Source organism: Lampetra planeri, chromosome 19, assembly GCF_965212315.1.
Source record: "Lampetra planeri chromosome 19, kcLamPlan1.2.h2, whole genome shotgun sequence".
NCBI classification, from domain to species: Eukaryota; Metazoa; Chordata; class Hyperoartia; order Petromyzontiformes; family Petromyzontidae; genus Lampetra; species Lampetra planeri.
The window spans coordinates 12,448,910-12,470,516 of record NC_136125.1 but is presented as its reverse complement, the minus strand read 5'-3'; the positions used below and the strand labels follow the sequence as shown (position 1 = coordinate 12,470,516).

The 21,607-nt window shown below is 50.4% G+C and overlaps 1 protein-coding gene across 1 annotated transcript in view; it reads right to left on the bottom strand.

Annotated features, from left to right (window-relative positions):
* NPNT (nephronectin) overlaps window positions 1-21,607 on the bottom strand; it is a 44,156-nt gene extending 22,549 nt beyond the window's left edge. Inside the window, exons 1-4 of the mRNA XM_078603052.1 lie at window positions 21,150-21,607; window positions 15,161-15,303; window positions 6,738-6,830; window positions 5,446-5,565 (exon numbers count right to left, since the gene is read on the bottom strand). Of these exons, the coding sequence (XP_078459178.1) occupies window positions 5,446-5,565; window positions 6,738-6,830; window positions 15,161-15,303; window positions 21,150-21,235 (442 nt within the window). The 5' untranslated portion in view covers window positions 21,236-21,607. The remainder of the gene's footprint in view (window positions 1-5,445; window positions 5,566-6,737; window positions 6,831-15,160; window positions 15,304-21,149) is intronic.

Sequence of the window (21,607 nt, the reverse complement as noted above, 5' to 3'; positions counted from 1 at the left end):
TGACCAGCGGAGTGTCGCGTGATGGTGGTTTATGCTCCTTGACGAGATCAGCGAGGTGTTGTGGTTCATTTGTGGCGAGCACTTTGCGTTTAATGAGTGCGAACTTATAACGTATTCATGGGAATGTTTTTCCAGTATCGAAATGTGAAAAATAACAATAGGTTTTACCCTTTCCGGCAACAAAGCAGGTGTTAAGATGTTCAAGCACCGAATAGAAACCTTTTTGCAAGGAATCAAGTTCCTGCATGAACCACACGCATTTGTGGTGCACATGCAAACAAACTCTGACAACAGATGCACTGTCTTCGATGCAGGCCAATCAGTTTCTTAGGTGTAGGCCAATCAGTGTTTTATTGTGAGAAAGGGTAACGACCTATTCTTATGTTCTATATATCGTGTCCGTTCACTGATGTCAGATGAAGAAACCCGCCAAAGGTTATTTTTAATGAGAGCTCGGGGTGAGCATCTACATCATGGGACCTCCTTTGCCAGTACCAAAATATGAGAATAGTTTTTCCTCTTTTTTCTGGCAACAAAACTGAAACCTTTTACAAGGAATCATGTCTGCATTGACCACAATACTTGTGGTCAGAATGCAAACATTACTCTGATAGTGCATTGTCTTTGAGCTGTACGCCTTTTGTCGTCCTCTATTCTAACACCGTTCGAGACGAAACTCAAAAGAAAGCTCTCTCTGGTGTGGACCAATCAGTTTCATGGACAACGCATATGTTATCAGAGTATTTTTTTTTAATTCTGACCACAAGTATTGTGGTCAATGCAGACATGATTCCTTGTCAAAGGTTTCAGTTTTGTTACCAGAAAAAATGGGAGAAACCTATTCTTATATTTCAGTACTGGCAAAGGAGGTCCCATGATGTTTTCAACTCCCCCGGCTGGGAGCGTCGAGCGAGCGCAGAGCGCTTTGGACTGCCGCCAGCTCGGCTCCGAAGCTCGATTGAAGCGACGCAGTCGAGATCGCTCCCCGCGTGCTCGCGGCATCACGCGGGGCGCGATCCACGCGTCTCGCTTACCGTTAACGGCTTTCCTAAATTATCACCTTCCACGGCGATTAGACGCGACCCTGTTTAAGGCACAAGAAATATGGCCCGCGAGGAATTCTGCCAAGCGTCATACCTGTTAATAGACGTCGATGGCTCCGTCACTACTTATAGTCAAATATTTAAACATTCTGCTCGAGCCATGAGCTTACACACATACGTACGAACCGGGGGTGCAACGATGCATCGACCCATTAGTTACTGTCGGTTATGAAGATCACGGTACGTGCATCGAACCGCAAGTGTAAATGTCGATGCGTTTCAATGTGTCTATGTTGTAAATCTACGTAGATGGATCAATGAATTCAGCTCGTGTGAATTATTTCATCGCAACCTGGGCAGTGAATTTATTGTGGCTGATGATGATGATGTAAACAATGTCTCCACATCACCGCTACAGCCGCTAGAAGCAAAACTATTCACCGCCAAGTGAAACAAAATCTAAGAAAATATTGGCTAAAGTCTCACGTACGTAAGAGGGTCAATGAGCAGATGGGTGGGTAGATAAGTGAGGCATTGAGTAGATTGGTGAGTGGGTAGGTAAGCAGGTCGGCGAGATCGCGAGTAGGTGAGTGGGCGAGTAGGTTGGTAAGTTGGCATGGAATCATTTACCACCCTCATCCCATTCCCAGCGATTAATTTAACTGTTGCAATTAAGGGTGATGATTTATTTCGATAATTAATCCAATATTTTGAACACTGTGATGCGTGGTGATAGCGTGGACCCACTCGGTGGGTGGCTCAGTGGGCACGTACACAGGTGAGAGCAAGAGAGGCCTCGGGTAAAACAGAAGGTAAAAATAACACCTAGAAGGAACAGAGGCGCAGATCTTCTTTAATGTCCACAGCGTGGACAAGAGCCTCATGCAACGCTTCAACGTGGCTAAACCAATACAGCGGTGACATCAAACGAACGCTGGAATGACACAAATTTAGCTTTCATTATTGTTTTACCTCCCTGCCCCGTCGCTGCTGATATTGCAATAACAATGGGGGTGAAAGATTGCGGAGCACTTGTCATGTAAATCAAGCTGGCGAGACAGAAAATAGTTTGGGGATGAGGGACGAACCGCCAGTGTGGCAGTTATTCTCAGCCGAGCCACATTCCCTTGTGGTCACACACACACATATATACACAAGTGTGTGTAAGTGTGTCCCGCTATGCTTTGCTCTCTGGTATGGCAGCTATTTCAATGTCGTGCGATTGAATGTGTGTGTTCTTTCAAATTATACGACTAACTAATAAAGGATATCCTGGGCGGAAGAGCATACGAGCCTTCTTAACAAACAAGCGGGTCTAATAAGGCAAGGCCGCGTTATAATAATAATAATAACCGGTGGCTCTCGACGAGGGAGGAGGTTTATTCTGCGGTGGGCAGCGACAAGAGAGACATTCGCACATGCCATGTCCAGCCCGCTTGTTGCCTATCCACTGCGGGGTGAAGGCTTCCCAAGACATTGCAGTCCACGAGGGATATTTTCACCACGCTGGTCAGTGCGGCGGATAGGTGAGAGTGGGGGTGGGAGTGCAGAACGATGGAATTCCCCGCACTGAACCCTGACTGCCCACAACGCCGACCGTGCCGTGTTGTTTATGCACGAGGGTGGTCACCCAGCCGAGGACTCTCCAGGCTCAACGTCGCTTCGCTTCTGAGATCTGATAAGATCGAGAGCATCCCGGGCGATTGGGTCATTAGGCAATTCGCACGTTTGTTGTACTCGATAGCAGACGGACATCGAGATAGTACGAAGAAAACAAGCGGTGTTTCGTTTAGCGGGCAGAGAAGGGTTTACTGCTGAGTTGGGACGACGTCATCATGGTAAGATGAGAATGAAGATGCTTCATAGAGAGAGAGGCAGTCACAGGCAGAGGAGAAGCGGAGAGTCTTGAGCCTGGACTTGACAGGAGAATGGTCTCAGTGGTGCAGACTGGCAAGGGGATACATAACCAAGGGAATACATAACCAATGGAATGTTGCAATTGGCCTTGAGGTGAATGTGATTTAGCTGTGGCTGAAAGAAACAAACAGCAAGTGGGACATTGCCATCTGGTCAATAATTGATAACATTCAGCCCTGAGCGAAAATCTATTTTCCGCTTAGATCGGAGTGAGGGTTGGTCACGGTGTGGTGATACTGCTCTGAGGTTATTTTGTGCGGCGCGTATTACTTGAGATGGCATTCGGAGACCTTAACCAACACAAATATTCCACAGCACATTGAGCTAAAGTTCTCTCCCGGCCACGATGCAAGGTGAACAAAGTCGTTCATAATCAAATATCTACAGCCCTTTGTCAAGCCACTGCTTCCTGAATGTCTTCCCAATCCACGCCTGTCGTGGTGGTTGTTTGACCATACTTCGCCACTCTGGTCAGCGTGGGCTGGTAAAGTTGGGCAGCCCAGAGCCAGTTCAGATACCGCTCGCCACTGACATTTGCCGTGTCCAGGAATCAAATTCAGGTCGCCACGTTCTGGGTGCAGTGTGCTAACCACGGTGCCACCACTCCCCCCTGTCCAGGGACCTGGACGAGTCAATATTCATGATTAATTGCACAAAGTCACTAACACTAGTTAGAAACCCAGAGTGCTTGCGCTGTTAATGTCTGTATGTATCACAGCGATGGTGATGTGTGTATGTATCACAGTGGTGGTGAGTGTGATGTGTGTATGTTTCACAGTGGTGGTGAGTGTGATGTGTGTATGTATCACAGCGATGGTGAGTGTGCTGTGTGTATGTATCCCCCACTGGGCCAGCTACTTGACGTGAAGACATTAATCCAGCGATCGGCAGCAACTGACAATCAGCGACAGTGAGGGTCATTGAAATTCTAATAACCCTCAAGTGATATTCAATCACCTTTTCGGTTGTTTTGAATGACACTTGTTTGAGAGCTGAGACCAAGTTGTATATAAATACACTTTGCACCATTCTAACTTATTAAATAAGCCTCTCTCTCCGTTCATCTAGCAGGGGTGCATTTCGGGTAATCTTGCCAGAGGAATTATGGTCATTGTCAGTGGAAAATACATCGAGTCACAGAATAAATAATAATCATAGTTTACAGACATTTGTCAATCCATTGCTGGATGAAGACCTCCCCATCCCATCCCGGTCATGGCGTTTTATTGACCGTACTTCACCGTGCCGGCCAGTGAAGGGGGGCACCCATGATGAGTCCCGATATAAATCGCCACTGTGCCATCAATCTCCCCTAATATTTATTCGTCAGTCTTAGACCTGCATATATTAAAAGTTATATTATTACTTTAATAAAAATGTATTAAATACGCTGAGTGACGCAGGCTTCGTGGTTGCGGACAGAGATGCGCACGCGCATATTTGCGGCATTACACAATTTGTCGCAATATTCTACTTCTCGCACCGCTCCCGGACACGGCTCTGCTGGCCGTCATGATCTCCGGCGAAGATCCAGAGCCACGCAGGAGACTGAGAAAACCGCAAAAAGCTGCGGATAGCCGCAATGTAAAACGGCCACCTCGCAGCGACCCGGTAACTCGGACACGGGAACCGACGACGTCACGGTGGTAAAACATTCACAACCCTGAGCCCGTAGCGCCCGCACAAGCCGCACGGAGAGCCAAAGTCACGGGCGGCGGTCCGGCAAAGGGGCATTCCTGCTCTCACTGGACGGTGACCGCAGCGGCCACTCGAGATCGCTGGCACCGAGGCGGACGTCCAGCGGGCTCCAGCCGCCCGCCCTCTCGTGCTCCAGCCGCGCGGCAATCCCGATGGCGACGTTCACAAGAGGGTAAGAGGGGACACCCGCGGCAGACGCGGCGTTGCGGTCACGCCACGCCTGGGTGGCCCCCCTACCTCCCTACTCCCCCCTAATATTTTTTTTCCTCCCTCCATTGCCGGCCAGACAGATTGGATGACGCGAGAGGTGAACCCAAGACGGAAGAGAACTATCGAAGAAGAATCGATAATTATTTAAAGAATAAAAAATAACCATTCGTGTCGTTGTGGAGAATATAAGTCATATATCTTTCACTGCTGAAGGCTCCAGCGATTGCTGCGCTCGTTAGAACGAGAGTGATGTGTTCCCGTAACCTAATCATTCGCAAAGTCCCTTCCTCGTCCAGCGCCCGCCCGCTTGTGCCCGTGTCTCGTGATAATACAACGAAAAGTGAACGTGAGCTCTTTTGCCAAGTTCCCACGCGAGAGTCTCTGAGCTCACATGTCTCTGTGTGTCCACTCTGAGAAGCACGAGTATGAAAACACCAAATTGCCGATGCTTTTCGCCCTCCCAACTTGTCACCTGTGGTCTCCTTGCTCATACAACACTCTGGGTTTCTTAGGCAGCGCCGCCCCACGGGGTGCCCACCGGTGCGACGTGGTGGAGGGTGCGACGTGGTGCACTCACTGGTGCAGCTGCCGTCGTGGGCCAGCATGTAGCCGTTGAGGCAGTAGCAGCGGTAGCTCCCGTACGTGTTCATGCAGCGGTGCTGGCACGGCCGGGGCTTCAGGCCGCACTCGTTGAAGTCTGCCGGCCGTGGCGCAGACATAAGCATACACAGCACACACAGCATACACAGCGCACATAGCAGACAGCAGAGACAGCAGACACAGCGCACACAGCAGACACAGCGCACACAGCAGAGACAGCAGAGACAGCAAACACAGCAGACACAGCGCACACAGCAGACACAGCGCACACAGCAGACACAGCGCACACAGCAGAGACAGCAGAGACAGCAAACACAGCAGACACAGCAGACAGCAGAGACAGCAGACACAGCGCACACAGCAGACAGCAGAGACAGCAGACACAGCAGAGCGAGATGAGTGATTAGCGGGGAGAGCCCTCGCGACTCGCGCAGTGAGAGCAAGCTGGGAGCAAGGGAGCGCCAACGCCTTCGCTGCGTTGTTTTCACCTCCGTTGTGATAATTTGCGATTGTTTGTTTGAGTGATGTTGCTTGTAAGAAATTTTTTTTTTGTGTTTGTACAAACATAGCAGCACTACAAGGGCACTTAAAACAAAAGCTAACAAAGCTTCCAAAAAGCTGTTTGATTAAATAAATTGCTGCCGTCGACGTGCCTGAGGTGACAAAGTGGCTGCGCTCCGTACATTTTCGAGTCGTTAAAACGTCCACGTGTTCACACGTTGTCCCACACACCACAAACACAGGCAGTGGACAACAACACAGGCAGGCGGTGAACCTCAGGAACATCCGAGCACGAGGAGTTCCTCGGCATGAGCCTCAACCACCCACGGGGCCAGGCGGTGCCACCGGATAGAACTTGTTTCTTACACAGGCAGCCGACACGGGGAGTATGTGTAATGAACTTTTTTCGCACCGTACGTAGCCAACCACGCTAATCGGAGGTGTCGGGGGGGGGCAGGACAACAAACTAAACACAAAAAAGCAGTGCTAAAGAAATTAACTTTCATAGCTCCAGTGGCTTCCTAATATCGCAAGGAAGAGCGTTCCAGACGGCCGCAGAAGCGCGTCTGAAAGCGCGCGATGCAGTGGCCACCGTCTTTTGTTCGATGACCAGTCAGCTGATCCTGCTGCTGCTGCTGTTGTTGTTGTGAGGGATGCACACACGAGGGCACAGCAGCAGCTGCTGCTGCTGTTGTTGTTGTTGTGAGGGATGCATACACGAGGGCACAGCAGCAGCAGCTGCTGCTGTTACTCCACTGGTGGCCGTACCCTGGTTGCAGGTTTTGCCGGTGAAGCCCGGCTGGCACTTGCACTTGCTGGGCCCCACGCACTCTCCGTGCTTGCATCCCAGCTCGCAGATCGCTACACGGGGGGGTTGGGGGGGGTACGGAATCGGGGCCACAGCAACAGGGCAGAGGAGACAAAGAGTGTCGGTAGAGGCCACGGTTCACGCAGAGACCCACCACTCTGTAACAGTGCACAGCAAACACGTGAGGTGAGCTCGGCCGATGCTTTCACGGTGTTATTCCTTCGTTTTAGTAACTAGTCTTGATCATAACGTACGCTTTCAGGAGTGTTTCATTATATTGCCTGGGTACATTGCTTTCTTGTTATAAACCAGGTGTATTGCATTTTATCTATTCATGAGGTGCCCCGAGACAGTTGTATTCGCGTGGAGCGCGTGCGATGTAGATGAAGTTTGACCGGTTAGCGCTTCCCTGGTGGTTGGGAGGGAGCCGAGTCGCATCACACGCAACCCAAAGCGAAGCTCCCAACGACACGAATCGAGACTTCTTTCCACACCGTTGCGTGCGTGTCGTTATATTTGGAGGCACGCGCACGTGACACGCTCGTGGCGTAGCGGGCACAGACACACGCGGGTCCGTGACTTTGGGAAAGGCAGTCACGTTCTGTTTTACCGGCACGCCGCTATTCGTCAGACAATGATTATACTTGATATGCAGGCCGGTGTCAATCCACTGCTGGATGAATGTCTCCCCACGTTGTGCCAGTCACGGTGGTTGTTTGGTCATACTTCACCGCGCTGGTCAGTGTCGCTTGGTGAAGGGGAGAGGCCCTGGGTCGGTTCCGATGTCACTTTCTCGTGGTTGTGAGTCGAGTTTATAGCGCGGTGCCCTCACCACTACGCCACCACTCCCCACTATTCGTAAGGGACAATAAGCCATAGATGTTTGCATGTCTTCTTACCACATTCAAGTTGGCGCAGACGTGACGCGGGTAGCACCTGACAATAGCGGTTGCTGTTTCGAACGCTTTAACACAAGCAAGGACCCGGCAAAACGCAGCGCAGACCCAACACTTGCAGCCGCAGAGCCACGTGGTGTCAATGACCGTGGTCGCGCGAGGGGCGAACGCTCGCGCTGACCCCGCGGGGCAGTGGGCACCACGCGGGGTGGTGGGCACCCCGTGGGGCGGCGCTGCCTAAGAAACCCAGAGTGTTGTATGAGCAAGGAGACCACAGGTGACAAGTTGGGAGGGCGAAAAGCATCGGCAATTTGGTGTTTTCATACTCGTGCTTCTCAGAGTGGACACACAGAGACATGTGAGCTCAGAGACTCTCGCGTGGGAACTTGGCAAAAGAGCTCACGTTCACTTTTCGTTGTATTATCACGAGACACGGGCACAAGCGGGCGGGCGCTGGACGAGGAAGGGACTTTGCGAATGATTAGGTTACGGGAACACATCACTCTCGTTCTAACGAGCGCAGGTGCCACGCACGCACACACGCACGCACGCCCAGGGGACCCGGGCAGCCGTTGTCTCGGTGGCGCATCCACGCAACTCGACAGCGAGCTCGCCCCGGGGCTAACCGGGAGGGCAGCGAGCGCGAGGCGGAACGTCGCAACGCGGAGCCCTGGACGGCTCCGGGGCGTCGAGTCGCGAGGGGGGCTAGGTGGGCGAGAGGGCCTTGATCTCCGTCATCTCTGGGATGGGGCTAAAAGGGGACCGGTGAGAGGCTGCGGCCGCTCGGTGCGTCCACCTGCGGCGCGGGTGGACGGCGTGACGAGGCGGCGCTGCCTCCCTCGCGGTGCCGGCGAGAGGTGGCGCCCGCAGGTGGTGGCCATGGAGGCCACGTCGGGCCCTGCGCCCAGCGGGGCCGCGATGCCACCCAGCCGCTCATCCTGGCTGTGGATTTCATTGCGATGGATTTCATTGCCCGCAAGTAACTTTGCCTTTTGTAATCGCTGGTGAGCAACAATATTGATGGAAAGATGGCCTTCATTGATTGTCAGGAAGAAAAAAAACGCTCCGTTGGTAATAAAATACCATATTTCTGCAATCTAAGTCAACATGCACTTTAAACCAAAACACTATTGCAAGAACAAACTTCAAAAACCTGTGCTATAATGATCCCAACGCACACCTGCTGAAACAACACACAGACTAATCCTTGCACACAGACACCATCTGTGCGCCCAGGGTGTTAATGCAGCGTCAAAACTCGACGTCGGCAGGCGTGAAGGCAGAGATTGAGTGTCGTGCAACAACAGTCCACGGAACATTTATTTTCAATTCTAGATTTGAAGCTTTCGTGACTGCAAGGATTCATATTCTTAGGTTTTTTCGGTAAAGTCACGTAGGTAAAAAAGTAAAATGTATAAAAGTTTTTATTTTACTTTTATTAATTTCTATTTTTTACCTACGTGACATTACCGAAAAAACCTAAGAATATTTATTTTCAAACTTGAGCATTCTCACCTGATAAATAGTTTTACCCGAGGAGAGGTGAGACGCGGAGCGATGCCACGCGGAGACGTTGTAGCGACTGAGCGCGGGGACACATCGCTCGAAGGGGTGACGGCCGACAGACGAGACTGGTGACCGAATGGCAGCCAAAGAAAAGAAAGCCCCACGTGGAGGAGGAAGAATGCGATCGGCTGAGATCGCTATTTACTATCACGACTATTTTTATTTTACTATCACGACTGTTTTTACTTTACCAGGTAAGGCCCACTGAGCTATGTAGCTCTTTTTCAGAAGCGACCCAGCCACAAATTTAAGTTTAACGAAGTGACTGATTACGTGGAATTTTATAGCGGCCAAATTCCCTAAACGCATGTTTCTAAATGTGGAGGGGAAAACTAGAGGGCCCAAAGAAAAATCCACGCGACCACGGGAAGACCATGCAAACTGCAAATATACGGGCGTCAGTTTTGGGATCGAACCCACGACCTGCTATTTTCCAGGCGAGGCAGTTAACATCTCGCCTCGATGGCGTCTCAGCTCACGCACAGGGGCACGATGGATTGTAGGGGCACGATGGATTGTAGGGGCACGATGGATTGTAGCATCTCAGGAGGATGAATGAAGGTGACAGCTTGGAGAGGCCTTCATCCAGCAGTGGCTAGAACATAGCTGGTGATGCTGATGATGAACAGGTGACTTGTTCAGCATACCAATGAGGTCATCATAATGGTGGCTCTTGCCAGGCCACGTGGCCAACTTTGTAAAACAGTTCAAAAATGTCTGCGATAAGCTCACGTGGACCTAAATGTAGTGAACTTAATTAATTTAATAATGAGGCACGGTCAAATAAACCCCACAGCCAGCAATAGATAGACACATTATTTGGAATTATTATTTATACTGTACATATAACCGCAATGTATTTGGAAAGTATTTATCACAATACAAGATACCTTATCAACGGACTGTGCATTATTAACATTTATATTTGGAGAAGTTTCATTCACGAGCCTTAAATCAGCTCGGCGTGTCTCAACGCAGAGCATTAACAAAATGTACCAACACATCCCTTTGATGCTTATCTGCAAAGAACAAATATATCTTCTAGCACGTTACTAATGTACGCACTATACACACGCGCGCGCACAACGCGCACTGCACATGCTTGTGCTCAAACATAAAAAGAAAAAATAGACCGCTGGGCTGAGGTGGGGGAGGGTTTTGAGGTGTGGTGTTTGGGAAGCCCTGGGCTAGGGTTACGGGGTGAGCGTTGTTACAATGTCCGCCGGCGTTGTTGGGAGCGCGACACTGATGTAACGCCATCGGCGTGGGTGGGAACCAGAGCCCGGTATGAGCGGAACGGGCAGCAGACACCTCCGGATGGGTGTGAGGGGGCCCAACAGATGTCTACAAATCGCTGGCTCACTTTGGGATGGTCGGCCTCCCAGCTATGAACTAATGTCCACTTTATCGAAGTTGGCATGCTTTGGTCATTCCCCACTGGAATCACCAGGTGGCTGCGAGTATTGAATAATTGACTCCATGCACACTGGCTCAATGGCAAACACTCTACGGTATACTCTATGCAGCCCCGCTTTCTATATATATAAAAGAGTAACAGATAGCGGGCTGCACGTGTTTTCTATCGGCTTTAGTGTTACATGCTGCAGGCGCAACATTTGTTGATTCACTGGCGATTGGGATCATGTATTTTTCAGTTTCATCATGAGACCTAAGCTGGGTTATGACACGAATAGTCACATATATATATCTATCTACTAGATTATCCCGGTTTTTTTAGTTTGGTCCGCACAAAAAATGGCCTGCAGGGTTTACTCAAAGTGGAATGGTTAGCCTAAAGTTATAAAACGTCATCATTACAATTAACATCAGCTACTCACTAAGTCGGTCACAATTATCTATTTTTCATTCATTACGAAAACATAATCGTGCACATTAATAATCACGAAGTGTGTGCACCAAAGTGTGTACACACGCACCCGCGTGCCAGGCGCACACACACACGTACACACACACACACAAAAGATCCCCCGTATAGCCTTAACAGACTGTAGGGGCAAGTGCTGTTAGCGAGCACCTATGAAGGCCGGAACGGTACACGAGGGGGTGGGTGGCCAGCACCACGCCCGACCGCCTTTGTCTCCCCAGTGGCGATTTTACACACCGCACCAGGTACTCATTTCAGGTTAAGTCGACCTAGGGGAGGCCCAGGACCTGTTCAGATAATCGTCCCTGGTGTTGGCCGTGAGCGAGAAATCGAACCCGGGTCGCCGGGTTCATAGCGCAGCGCGCTAACCGCTACACCACCGCTCCCCACCACGCACACACACGCACGTACACACACGCACACACACGTTCACACACGCACACACGTACACACATACACACGCACACACGTACACACACACGCACGCAAGGCCACTTACAATCTGGGCTACTGGATTAGCGCTGATTCTGTTTGTCTCCCCTCAACTCAACCTGGATAACAACACGGGCGCTTTGTGAGCATTCCTGAATGCTATCCTCGGTCCTGCCAATGGCCCCATTACACCCACCATTACCTTGAAGAATTAGCCACAGGTTTTTTTTTTTGAAAGCCCAAAAGGTCCCCTGTTGCACGTTCCAAAATGAAAGCAATGATCTTACGCAGCTTAAGCAGAGCCCTTTGCCATGGCAGCAGGGACACTCGACAACAAAAAGGCGCTTCAATCGTCTTAGCAGCGGAAATTGTCCGTGCCACTCAGAGAGCCGTCGTGTACAGCACGAAGCAAAATAAATTCCTCCTGCAGCATTAATTTAAATAAAAAGGCATATTGTGTTTGACCGTGAGAACAAGATGAATTTTCATTTTTTTAGGTGTCTTTCTTTCACGAAAAAACATTAAACAGTGATGGACCACGCAGATTCGAACTGCCGACAAAGAAGTGAGTGTGTCGCTAAATGGCTTTGCTTCGTACCGTGAAGCAAGCAGATGGATATTTTAACGACGGCTTCTGGAAAGTTGGCAGTGCAAAAAGTTGCCAGGCAAGCGGCTGAGCGAGATTGTTTAGGCGCTCGTGTGCCACTCCTCAAATTGGAGCTTGCCAAACGTGGAAGAGAATTCAAAACACGTTCTGTTTTTCATTTGCAGCGAGAGATTTCATAGGTTTAATCATGTTCAAGTGATGGGAGCGTCTTGTGATAATGACAATGACCTGCTGCGTGACTGGGCAGGCGATGCTTGTGAGTTCATGCTTGCTTCGCAAGCTCGGCTTTCCTATGGGCACCTTTGTTCGCCCATGCATGCATACGAGGAATGGATTAAACATTCAACATACGCCTTTCCTGCATGAGATGATAAAAATGTCAGATAAGTTTTCCTGGGAAAATATATGCAAGCGTAAAATGAGGGTTCATTCCGCCAAACATTTGCGATTCACTCCCCAACTGGCAAGCCTCCGAACCACTCCGTTATGTCACCGTGCCAAAAAGAGTCGCATGAATGGCATTTTACAACTTACAACCGTGTCAACGAAAAACTGACATGGGGTTTACTGAATACGTACAGAGCTTGTGGTAAATTCACTCGATAAGGGATCACCTGTAGTATGTTTAAATCAAAAAACATTTTAAAATTCTGAATAAATACTGCGCACAGGCAAACACGACAGGTCGGTGTATGGAGCCTCTGATGTACGCCTGGCATTGATAAAATCCCGAGCAAACTTGACAGGTAAAATCGATTCACCTTCTGATCTGTCAAGCAGGCGTGAAGACTGGATGTACAACAAAGCGAACCGGTATTTTAGGAATCTGACAGCTGCTTAAACACATTATTTTTTTGGAAGAATTTTTTTCTGCACCACTTAACCAGTTATGTAAGCGGATAATACTACAGTATAAACCAAGAAACAAACATTCACGTTATTTTGATGTTCTTTGTTTAAAAAATATACAGAGTATAAGTATGGCGTTCCTATTAATAGGAGAGGTTGTGATTTACAACAATCACGTGAAGAGAACTGCAATGTGAAAGTCACCGCAGTGTTTCCTCTTTTAGACGATCATGCAGTGGTAACCATCGCTAGTTATGTTTATAACTGCCACACCTCCGATTAGCACGGTTGGCTACGTACGGTGCGAAAGAAGTTCAACGTACATTCGTATGGTTTCAGACAATGACTGGATAGTACAGTCAACATATAAAATATTCTATACAATCTGAAATATGATTAAAATATGCAGCCATTTAGCAATCCACTGTTGGATGAAGGCCTTCCGATGCTGTGTTGGTCATGGGTTTTGTTTTCCCATACTTCACCGCACTCATCCCATCATCCTATCAGGGTCGATAAATTGTGCACCACTTAGTCAGAATCAACAGTGGCCCTCTTATTGTGAGACTTTCTCTGCACGAGAAACTAAATATGTCCACCTCTTCACCGATGGGCACTGAGCGTCGTGGTGAATTATGGTCGAAAAAGAAACATGACTGAAACATTGAGGCAAGGCCTCGCCCCAGCAGTGGACTGAAAATGGCCGTGCGTGCATTGTTCAGACTCTACATACCACAGCACTGCATTTGGATATTGTTTATCAAAACACAACATACCTTATACTATAATTATTCTACGGTGTGTTTTCTATTGGCCTGTGTATGTTGTAATTAAACGTGTGATTGTTTAAGATGCCCTATCAATGCTTAACCCCTATTCTAAGTGGCACTTTATTGAGGGCCACCAGAGCTAGGCAAAAGTTCTTTGTGTGTGTGTATTTGTACTTGGTTTGTGTGTGTGTCTCTCTCTGTGTGTGTATGGGTGTGACTGCCCCTTCAAAATTTACTGATCCTGTACGGTCGAACTTGTTTTCACTGCCCTGCATTACGCCCAGGAGGATGTGACTATTCTCAAGTCTTGAAGGTTTAGGCTGCCCAATCCAACTGTCACACCACAAAAAGACCTAACACGGGAGCCAGAATACGATGCACAATTAGAAAAAAACCCACCCCGAGTCACACACACCACGATGTACAGTAGCGTTCAAGGCATCCTATGAACCCCACTATGTACAGTATTACCACATTCTCCAGAGTATAGGATGCACCCCCCCCCCCTCGTAGTTTGAAGCAAAAGTTGGGGGCATGACTTACACTACCATTGGTGTGTATGTGTGTGACCAGATTTGCACGACTTTATTGGCACTCGCCAAAAGCTTGTGGTGGGTTTTACTTTCCTGAGGGTCTGGTAATCCAGAGAATATGGCCTTACACAGAAGTCCCACACCTGCAGCGTGGACGGCGTGTGGTATGTTGTCGATTATCACGATCGCTTGGGGAGCAGCGCTGGCGGCAATGCAGCACATTCATCCCCATGCTTCAGCACTGGCCACAGTGCGTGCAACAGACACTTGTATTTACAATCGGAAGGACAGGACGCGTCGCTAGAAGGGAGGATGGCCGATGGACAAGCGTGGTGACAGAACGTCAGTCAAGGGAAGGAATGCACCGGAGAGAGCGCGACCGCCGCGGAGACGGAGCGACGACATCAGTTGACGTAGAGATGACGGATTGTGGCATCGCGGGATTGTTCGGGATGGTGACGGCATGGGGGGGGGGGCAGTCATCCAGCTACAGATAGACCATGGCCACAGGTGATAAAGATGATGATGATGAGACCCCCACCACGAGCTTTGTCCCAATATCCAGGGCTTAATTTCAGCCAGATCTGCCCGGATCAGTGACCAGGGAGATCTTTCCGCACCTGCCACACCGCATCCAGCGCAGCTACTCGTTTACGTGTCTACCCCAGTCGACCACACAATACTCAGAGAGATATTAAGCACTGCCAGTCGCTCTTGAGTTACAGTTGAGGGTGCATGGAAGGCAACATCTGTTGAAGTTTAATGTCCCCCCACCCCCCCCTGAGCATTCCTTTGGGTGCAGTGCTGTGCAAGGTCATCATCGTCGTCGTCGTCGTCACACTCACGCTGGCAGGTGCCCCTCTCCGTCCAGTGCCAACCGTAGCAGCAGTCGAGGCGCGTGCCGAAGCGGCACACCCCGGGATGGCTGCCTGCCGGGATCCCGTAGGGAGCACGGGGCCCCACGATCAGCTGGTGGTAGTGGCGGTACCTGCTCGCACGACACACACGCGCGCATCGTCCCCGATTAGCGGGACACGCGCTGCTGGAGGGGCAGATGTTTGGTTGCGGTGAGGCAACGCCAGAGGTGGAGTAACAACCAGAGGCGTGCCGCGGATCCAGTTCAGGTTGATGGAGGCGCTCTGTCTCGGGGTTTTGTAATAGCGGGTGACATGAGCAGGCGATCCATTGATGAGAGCAACAGCAAAGCGGAGGTGATGTCAACGCAGCCGCGGGTGCAGGGGCTATCGCCAGACCTGTTCTACTGGGAGGCCCGTGTGGGATTCTTTGGCAGGAAAACCTGAACTGGAGCTACGGGACGCCACGGGAGTGAGCTTCGTTGTCTCCGCACTGGAGATTGCGGAGCCGGTCACTCCACCACGCACCCCGTTCGTTAAAGCCGGGGCGACTCAGGGCAGCCGTAGGCCAGGCCGAGATGGTGTTGGTGCATGGCCAGGAATCCAGCCCTGGGTCATTGGGATCAGAGGCTGATCCAGAAACTTCCCAAGGTGGCAGGGGGGGGGGCAGGTCTGAAAATATCCCCAAAAAATAAACACGACTCTAAATTGATCAAATTAATAAATAAAAACATTTAAATATTTTCTTTGGTAAATATCAATAGAATAGTGAATGTTCACAGTCTGTGGATGGGGCAATGCCCCCCCCCCGTCTTTCTTGGCTGCTCCACCAAGGTCGCTGCACGGCTGCGTCCACCACACTGCGGTGCCACCACAACTTGCACATTCAGAAACAAGTTTTCTTAAACAAGGTTTCTGAAACTAAGTTTCCGCGCTGTAGCTGTGAGGACCCGTGCTATAATAGATCACCGGCTGCGCGCGGGCATAGTGCGCGCTACACGTGTATGCGTGATGTCCCAAGATGGGATTGCTCGGTGCTCCAGTGACTGAGTCGCGAGCTATAAAAACTAAGAATAGCGCTGGCTCGCATCGTTGTGTACGTTAGACGCACGACGCGGCAGCCTCGTCATCCCCGAACACATTCCCTTTGTGGGCCCTCATCTGCATTCCCATTCACACGCTAATGGTGCATTCATAATCAGCTGTGCGAGGCGAGCCGTGCAAACCAGCCCTGCGTGTGTGTCGGTCGGTGTTCCTACGGACTACATCGGAAGGGAATTGTTTTGGGGTTAAGTCAAAAGTTGTCTCCACTTAGGTGAAGGTGTCTTATTCACGTTTTACGAAGGTTCGTGCTTGCACTGTCTGCATGATGCTCTTCTTTGGCACACGCACGGAGCCCGCCGGAGGTGTTCATTGTGTGTGGGTGGGATGCTTCCCCGGGGTTGCCACACGGTGCCCTGCAACCCAGAGGGTCGCCAGTTTGAGTCACCACCACCACCCCCACCCCCAGCCCGCCACCGTCCACCCATCAGTGGCATGTGAATACCGCAGGCCGCGCGTGGTGGGGTGACGCGTGGGTAATACCCCACACATTCAGAGACATCGAACAGCGTAGCAGAGTCGGCCACGTGCCCCCCTCTCTCGAAGGGGCTACCCAGAGCGGCCCCGACTGCCAGCAGTGGCGTGAGCAAGCGATTGCATGGCTGCGCCTTGTATGTCGAATAAGCCATTCACATTCAGCGTAAACTCATAATTTTATACTTAGTTTTAAATGAGCGTATTGTGCTATTAACATCAAATGCAGGCAGACCCTCGGATGTAACGCAGTCAACGTGGGTTTGTAAAGTAGGCGAATGTGTGAAGAGAGCCCGTTAGGTTATCTAGAATTAGACTCGAATTAGGTAATCTAGAGTTAGGTTATCTAGAGTTAGGTAATCTAGAATTAGGTTATCCAGAGTTAACACACCGAGACACGGACAGCATGCTTCTGTATGGGGTTATTCCAGCTGCCTCGTGCACAGCTGACTGAAGAGTATTTGGCTTAATTCGATGTACCGGGGCGAATGCGATGCTCTTGGGATGTACATCACAATGACCATTGTCATTGATGTTGATGATGATGATGGGATCAAGACGTGGCAGCAACTGTGACTCCAACGTTCCCACGTTCGTTAACAACTCACGTGGCGATAAAGTTGATGGGCACTGGGCACCGAACAGAAAAGTGAACACATTTGTTTGAACCAGTGTGTACAAATACTCTTGTGTGCAATGGTTTCCACTTCTCAAAACCTGTAAAATGCAGATCATGCGCCTGCAAAGAATGCTAAAGGATGTGTTTTTATATTTATACAGTAGATCTCCAACGCAGCACTCGGTCGCTTGATTTTCATGAACAATTTAAGGCGTTAAAAACGAACACGTGAAGTGTGTCTTGTCAACCGCGTTGTCCTGCCAAGTTGCCATGCCCCAAGCCTTGAAACTCTGAGTGGTGCGTGCGTCTGGGTGGGGTGTGGGTGGTGTGTGCGTGTGGGTGGTGTGTGTGTCTGGGTGGTGTGTGGGTGGTATGTGCGTGTGGGTGGTGTGTGTGTCTGGGTGGTGTGTACGTGTGGGTGGTGTGTGTGTCTGAGTGGTGTGTGTGTCTGGGTGGTGTGTGGGTGGTGTGTGCGTCTGGGTGGTGTGTGTGTCTGGGTGGTGTGTGTGTCTGGGTGGTGTGTGGGTGGTGTGTGCGTGTGGGTGGTGTGTGTGTCTGGGTGGTGTGTGGGTGGTGTGTGTGTCTGGGTGGTGTGTGGGTGGTGTGTGTGTCTGGGTGGTGTGTGGGTGGTGTGTGCGTGTGGGTGGTGTGTGTGTCTGGGTGGTGTGTGGGTGGTGTGTGTGTCTGGGTGGTGTGTGGGTGGTGTGTGTGTCTGGGTGGTGTGTGGATGGTGTGTGTGTCTGGGTGGTGTGTGGGTGGTGTGTGCGTGTGGGTGGTGTGTGTGTCTGGGTGGTGTGTGGGTGGTGTGTGTGTGTGGGTGGCGTGTGGGTGGTGTGTGTGTCTGGGTGGTGTGTGCTCTGTGCTCGCTGCTATTGATGATTAATGGTGACGCTGTTTCGTGATGGTGACGCTGTTTCGTGATGGTGCATGGGACAATTGTTAAAGAGCAGAGATGCGCAATAACAACGTCACTGGGCATTTACAAAACACTTCAAAACACTCGCGAAACACGCAGCAGCTAACAAGGTCGACTGCACGGGCTTCTGCGAGTCTAGATGTGTACAGGACGAGTGGATCGGGTGGTGCTTGAATATGCGGTGGAGCGGGGGGGGGCACAGCGGTTCGCGCACGACACCACGAACCCGCCGCATCCCAGTTGGATTCTCGGTCACGGATAACATCAGTGGCGAGTGACCTCTGAAGCGGCCACGGGTGCCTCCTTCACCATCCCGCACTTTGCGCTGTGCAGTGAAGTGGGGTCAAAACATTCCCCCTGGACTGACACAGCGAGGGGGGGGGGGGGGTCTATCATCCAGCAGTGGATGGCAGAAGAGGTCGCCTGCGATGTCGTCGACAGGCTACAGAGTGGAGGGGCCAGGTCGAGATGGTCCAGCACTCGCTCTGATGAGAGACCAGTCATCTCCTTGTCGCTCTGCTATCGCTACTGCCATGGTTAGCGTTCGTGTTCACTACACACAGTGATCACTGCTCCTGTTTAGAGGACTCGGTCTGCCGAACTCACTGTTTCATCTCATCCACAGTGTGTTCTAGCATCACGCTGCAGGTCACAACTCACTCACCCACTCACTCACCCACTCGAACACACTCACCACACAGAAGGTCACAATACACTCACACACTCTCACACACTCACCACAATGAGGGCCACAACACACACTCTCACACTCACCACACAGGTCACAACACACACTCACACTCACCCACTCGAACACACTCACCACTCTGTTTTCCCCCAAAACTCTTATAACAGTCTTGCTCACGTATAAAAAAAACAAAACAAATACGCGTCATAACTTTCATCTACTGCAACTTTGATTGTGCCGTTTGACGTGGCCTGTGTACAGCAGCTGCTGCTGCTGCGTGTTAAACATCTCGTGGGTGAGACACACTCCTGCACCTGCCCACCTGACGATGCACCACAAGCTCATTGTCCCAGTAGATGTGCCGAATAGATGATTTCATTCACGAGCTTATTGTTATTGTTATTATTGCTGCTGCATTCCCCGCAGCCCCGATGAGCACGGTTGGCTACGTACTTTGCGAAAAAAGTTCAACATACAAAGACACAAATGCCTTGTTGTTTCATAATATAATATACTATTAAATTGTATACACCTAAATACTATTAACATAAAGAAGGTCACTGTTGGATGTGTAGAATATACAACATCGCATGTGCTGATAATATTAATATCAATGAAACAGTACAGTGTACCGACCTAAAATGCATATATTTTTCTAAGTCTGAAGCACTAATCGCACAGCGAGCCCGAATTGTAGTTTTGACTGAAATCAATGAGAAGCGCTGAAGTAAAGTTATCGTTAAGGAGTCTCAAGACTCATTCAAGACGGGCCTGCGGTGGAGTGATTGGGCAATCGCATCCACGTTTGGTATATGGGAGGTAACCAGGGCCCCCTGAGAAAGCCCATGCACACACTCCACACAGATAGATACAATAATTCGTTGCTATACTACCTTTTTACGGTCAACTCACAGCCAAGCCAACAACATCGGGGCATTACCAAGCAATCTAGCTCCGATCAAAGTGCAATTACTTACCAAGCTCACACCTGCTTGGCTTGAGGTCTTACGAGATTGGGTGCATTCAAGGTGATATCTTCGTATGCCAAATCAAACAATATCTCGTTTCAAAACAAAACTGCCCATCACGTATAACATGTACACGACATTCATGTGCATCACGTGTGACTCAGGTGGAAGGTATAAGGAGGGGATATTCTTCAATACACGAGTTTTACTAGGCATGTTTAAACCACATTTTCATAACCCTGTGAGCAGTTCGCTTGCTAATCATGAACATCGGAGTTAACATCTCGCCACGGTGGCTAGGAGATGTTAACTACCTCGCCTGGTGCACAGGAGGTCGTGGGTTCGATCCCGACCACGACGCCTGCTGCTGTGTATTTGGAGTTTGGGTGTCTTTCTCCGGGTCCTCCAGTTTTCCCCTCCACATTTAGAATCAACATCACGCGTTTTGAGTATTTGTCTGATGTATAAATGTCCACGTGATAAGCCACTACGCTGAGCGATCATTTGTGACCAGGTCGCTTCTGGGAAAGAGCTACACAGCTCGGTGAAGCTTACCTGGTCAAATAAAAGTACTGTAGCCTATAGCGTAGTGTGCATAGCTTAGCTTAGAAAGTGACTAAAGTTCGAAAGTGGAACTGGTGCATTCGTCACGCGAGTGCACGCGTTCCTGCATCCAACACAAGCCATGCGGCTGCTGATGTCAAGAAGACACGCACCAGTACAGCACAGGGAATGAAGGGTTCTCGTTGGAGACACGCTGCTGTGCCGAGTGTATTTGTGTCCCACGCACGAGCTGCATGCTTCGGTTGATTCGTCAAAAGAACAAAAAACACTTAAAAGTGACGGCCTCCATAGGTTCTCGCAAACGGCACTTGTCCCAAAGTATGTCAAGGCTATACGGGGGATCTCTGTCTTTGTATACGTTATGCATAACCTGCACGGCGTGCGCTACAGCAGGTGGTGAATGCGCGTACGTCTGCGAGTGTGCGTGTAGCATCTCCCCTAGGTCAACTCAGCCTCAAGTGATGTGTAAACATCAACACTGGGGAGACAAAGGCGGCCGGGCGTGGTGTTGGCCAACCACCAGCCCCTCGTGTGCCGTGCCGGCCTTCATAGGCGCTCGCAAACGGCACCTGCCCGAACAGTCTGTGAAGAGGCGACACGGGGTACCTTTGCCTCCGATATCGCAGCAGGTGAGTGAGTTGGGCCCATACCTGCTTAGGCTTTGGTGCTGTCCACTGGTCGGCAGTGTCCACAGGCAAATAATGCCCAGCAGCAGCAGGAGTGGTGGAGGGGTCATTGTGTCCACTGCTGTGCCACAGCGCCGGGCAGAGGGGAGCCAGGGAGAGAGAGCGCCCAGTCGAGATGTCTTCAACACGCCAGACAGCCCAGCAGTGAGCTTGTCAAAGTTGTTGTTGTTTGCACAACCTTCAAAGTAATCGCAAGTACCGTAGAAGAGTATTTGTTCTTATGAAATGCAATCCCGCGTGGGTGACGAAGCCAACTCCCCGTAAGCAGCTTACACGCACTCGGCTGCCCGTTTATATCGGAGAGGAAAGTTGACAAGACTCGGAAAAAGTCCACCCCCCACCACCTCCACCGCACGCAGTGAAGCCCACGCGACCGCTGAGCTGTGCGTGAGCGCCCCGTGTGTGTGTGCGGCTCCAGCCAG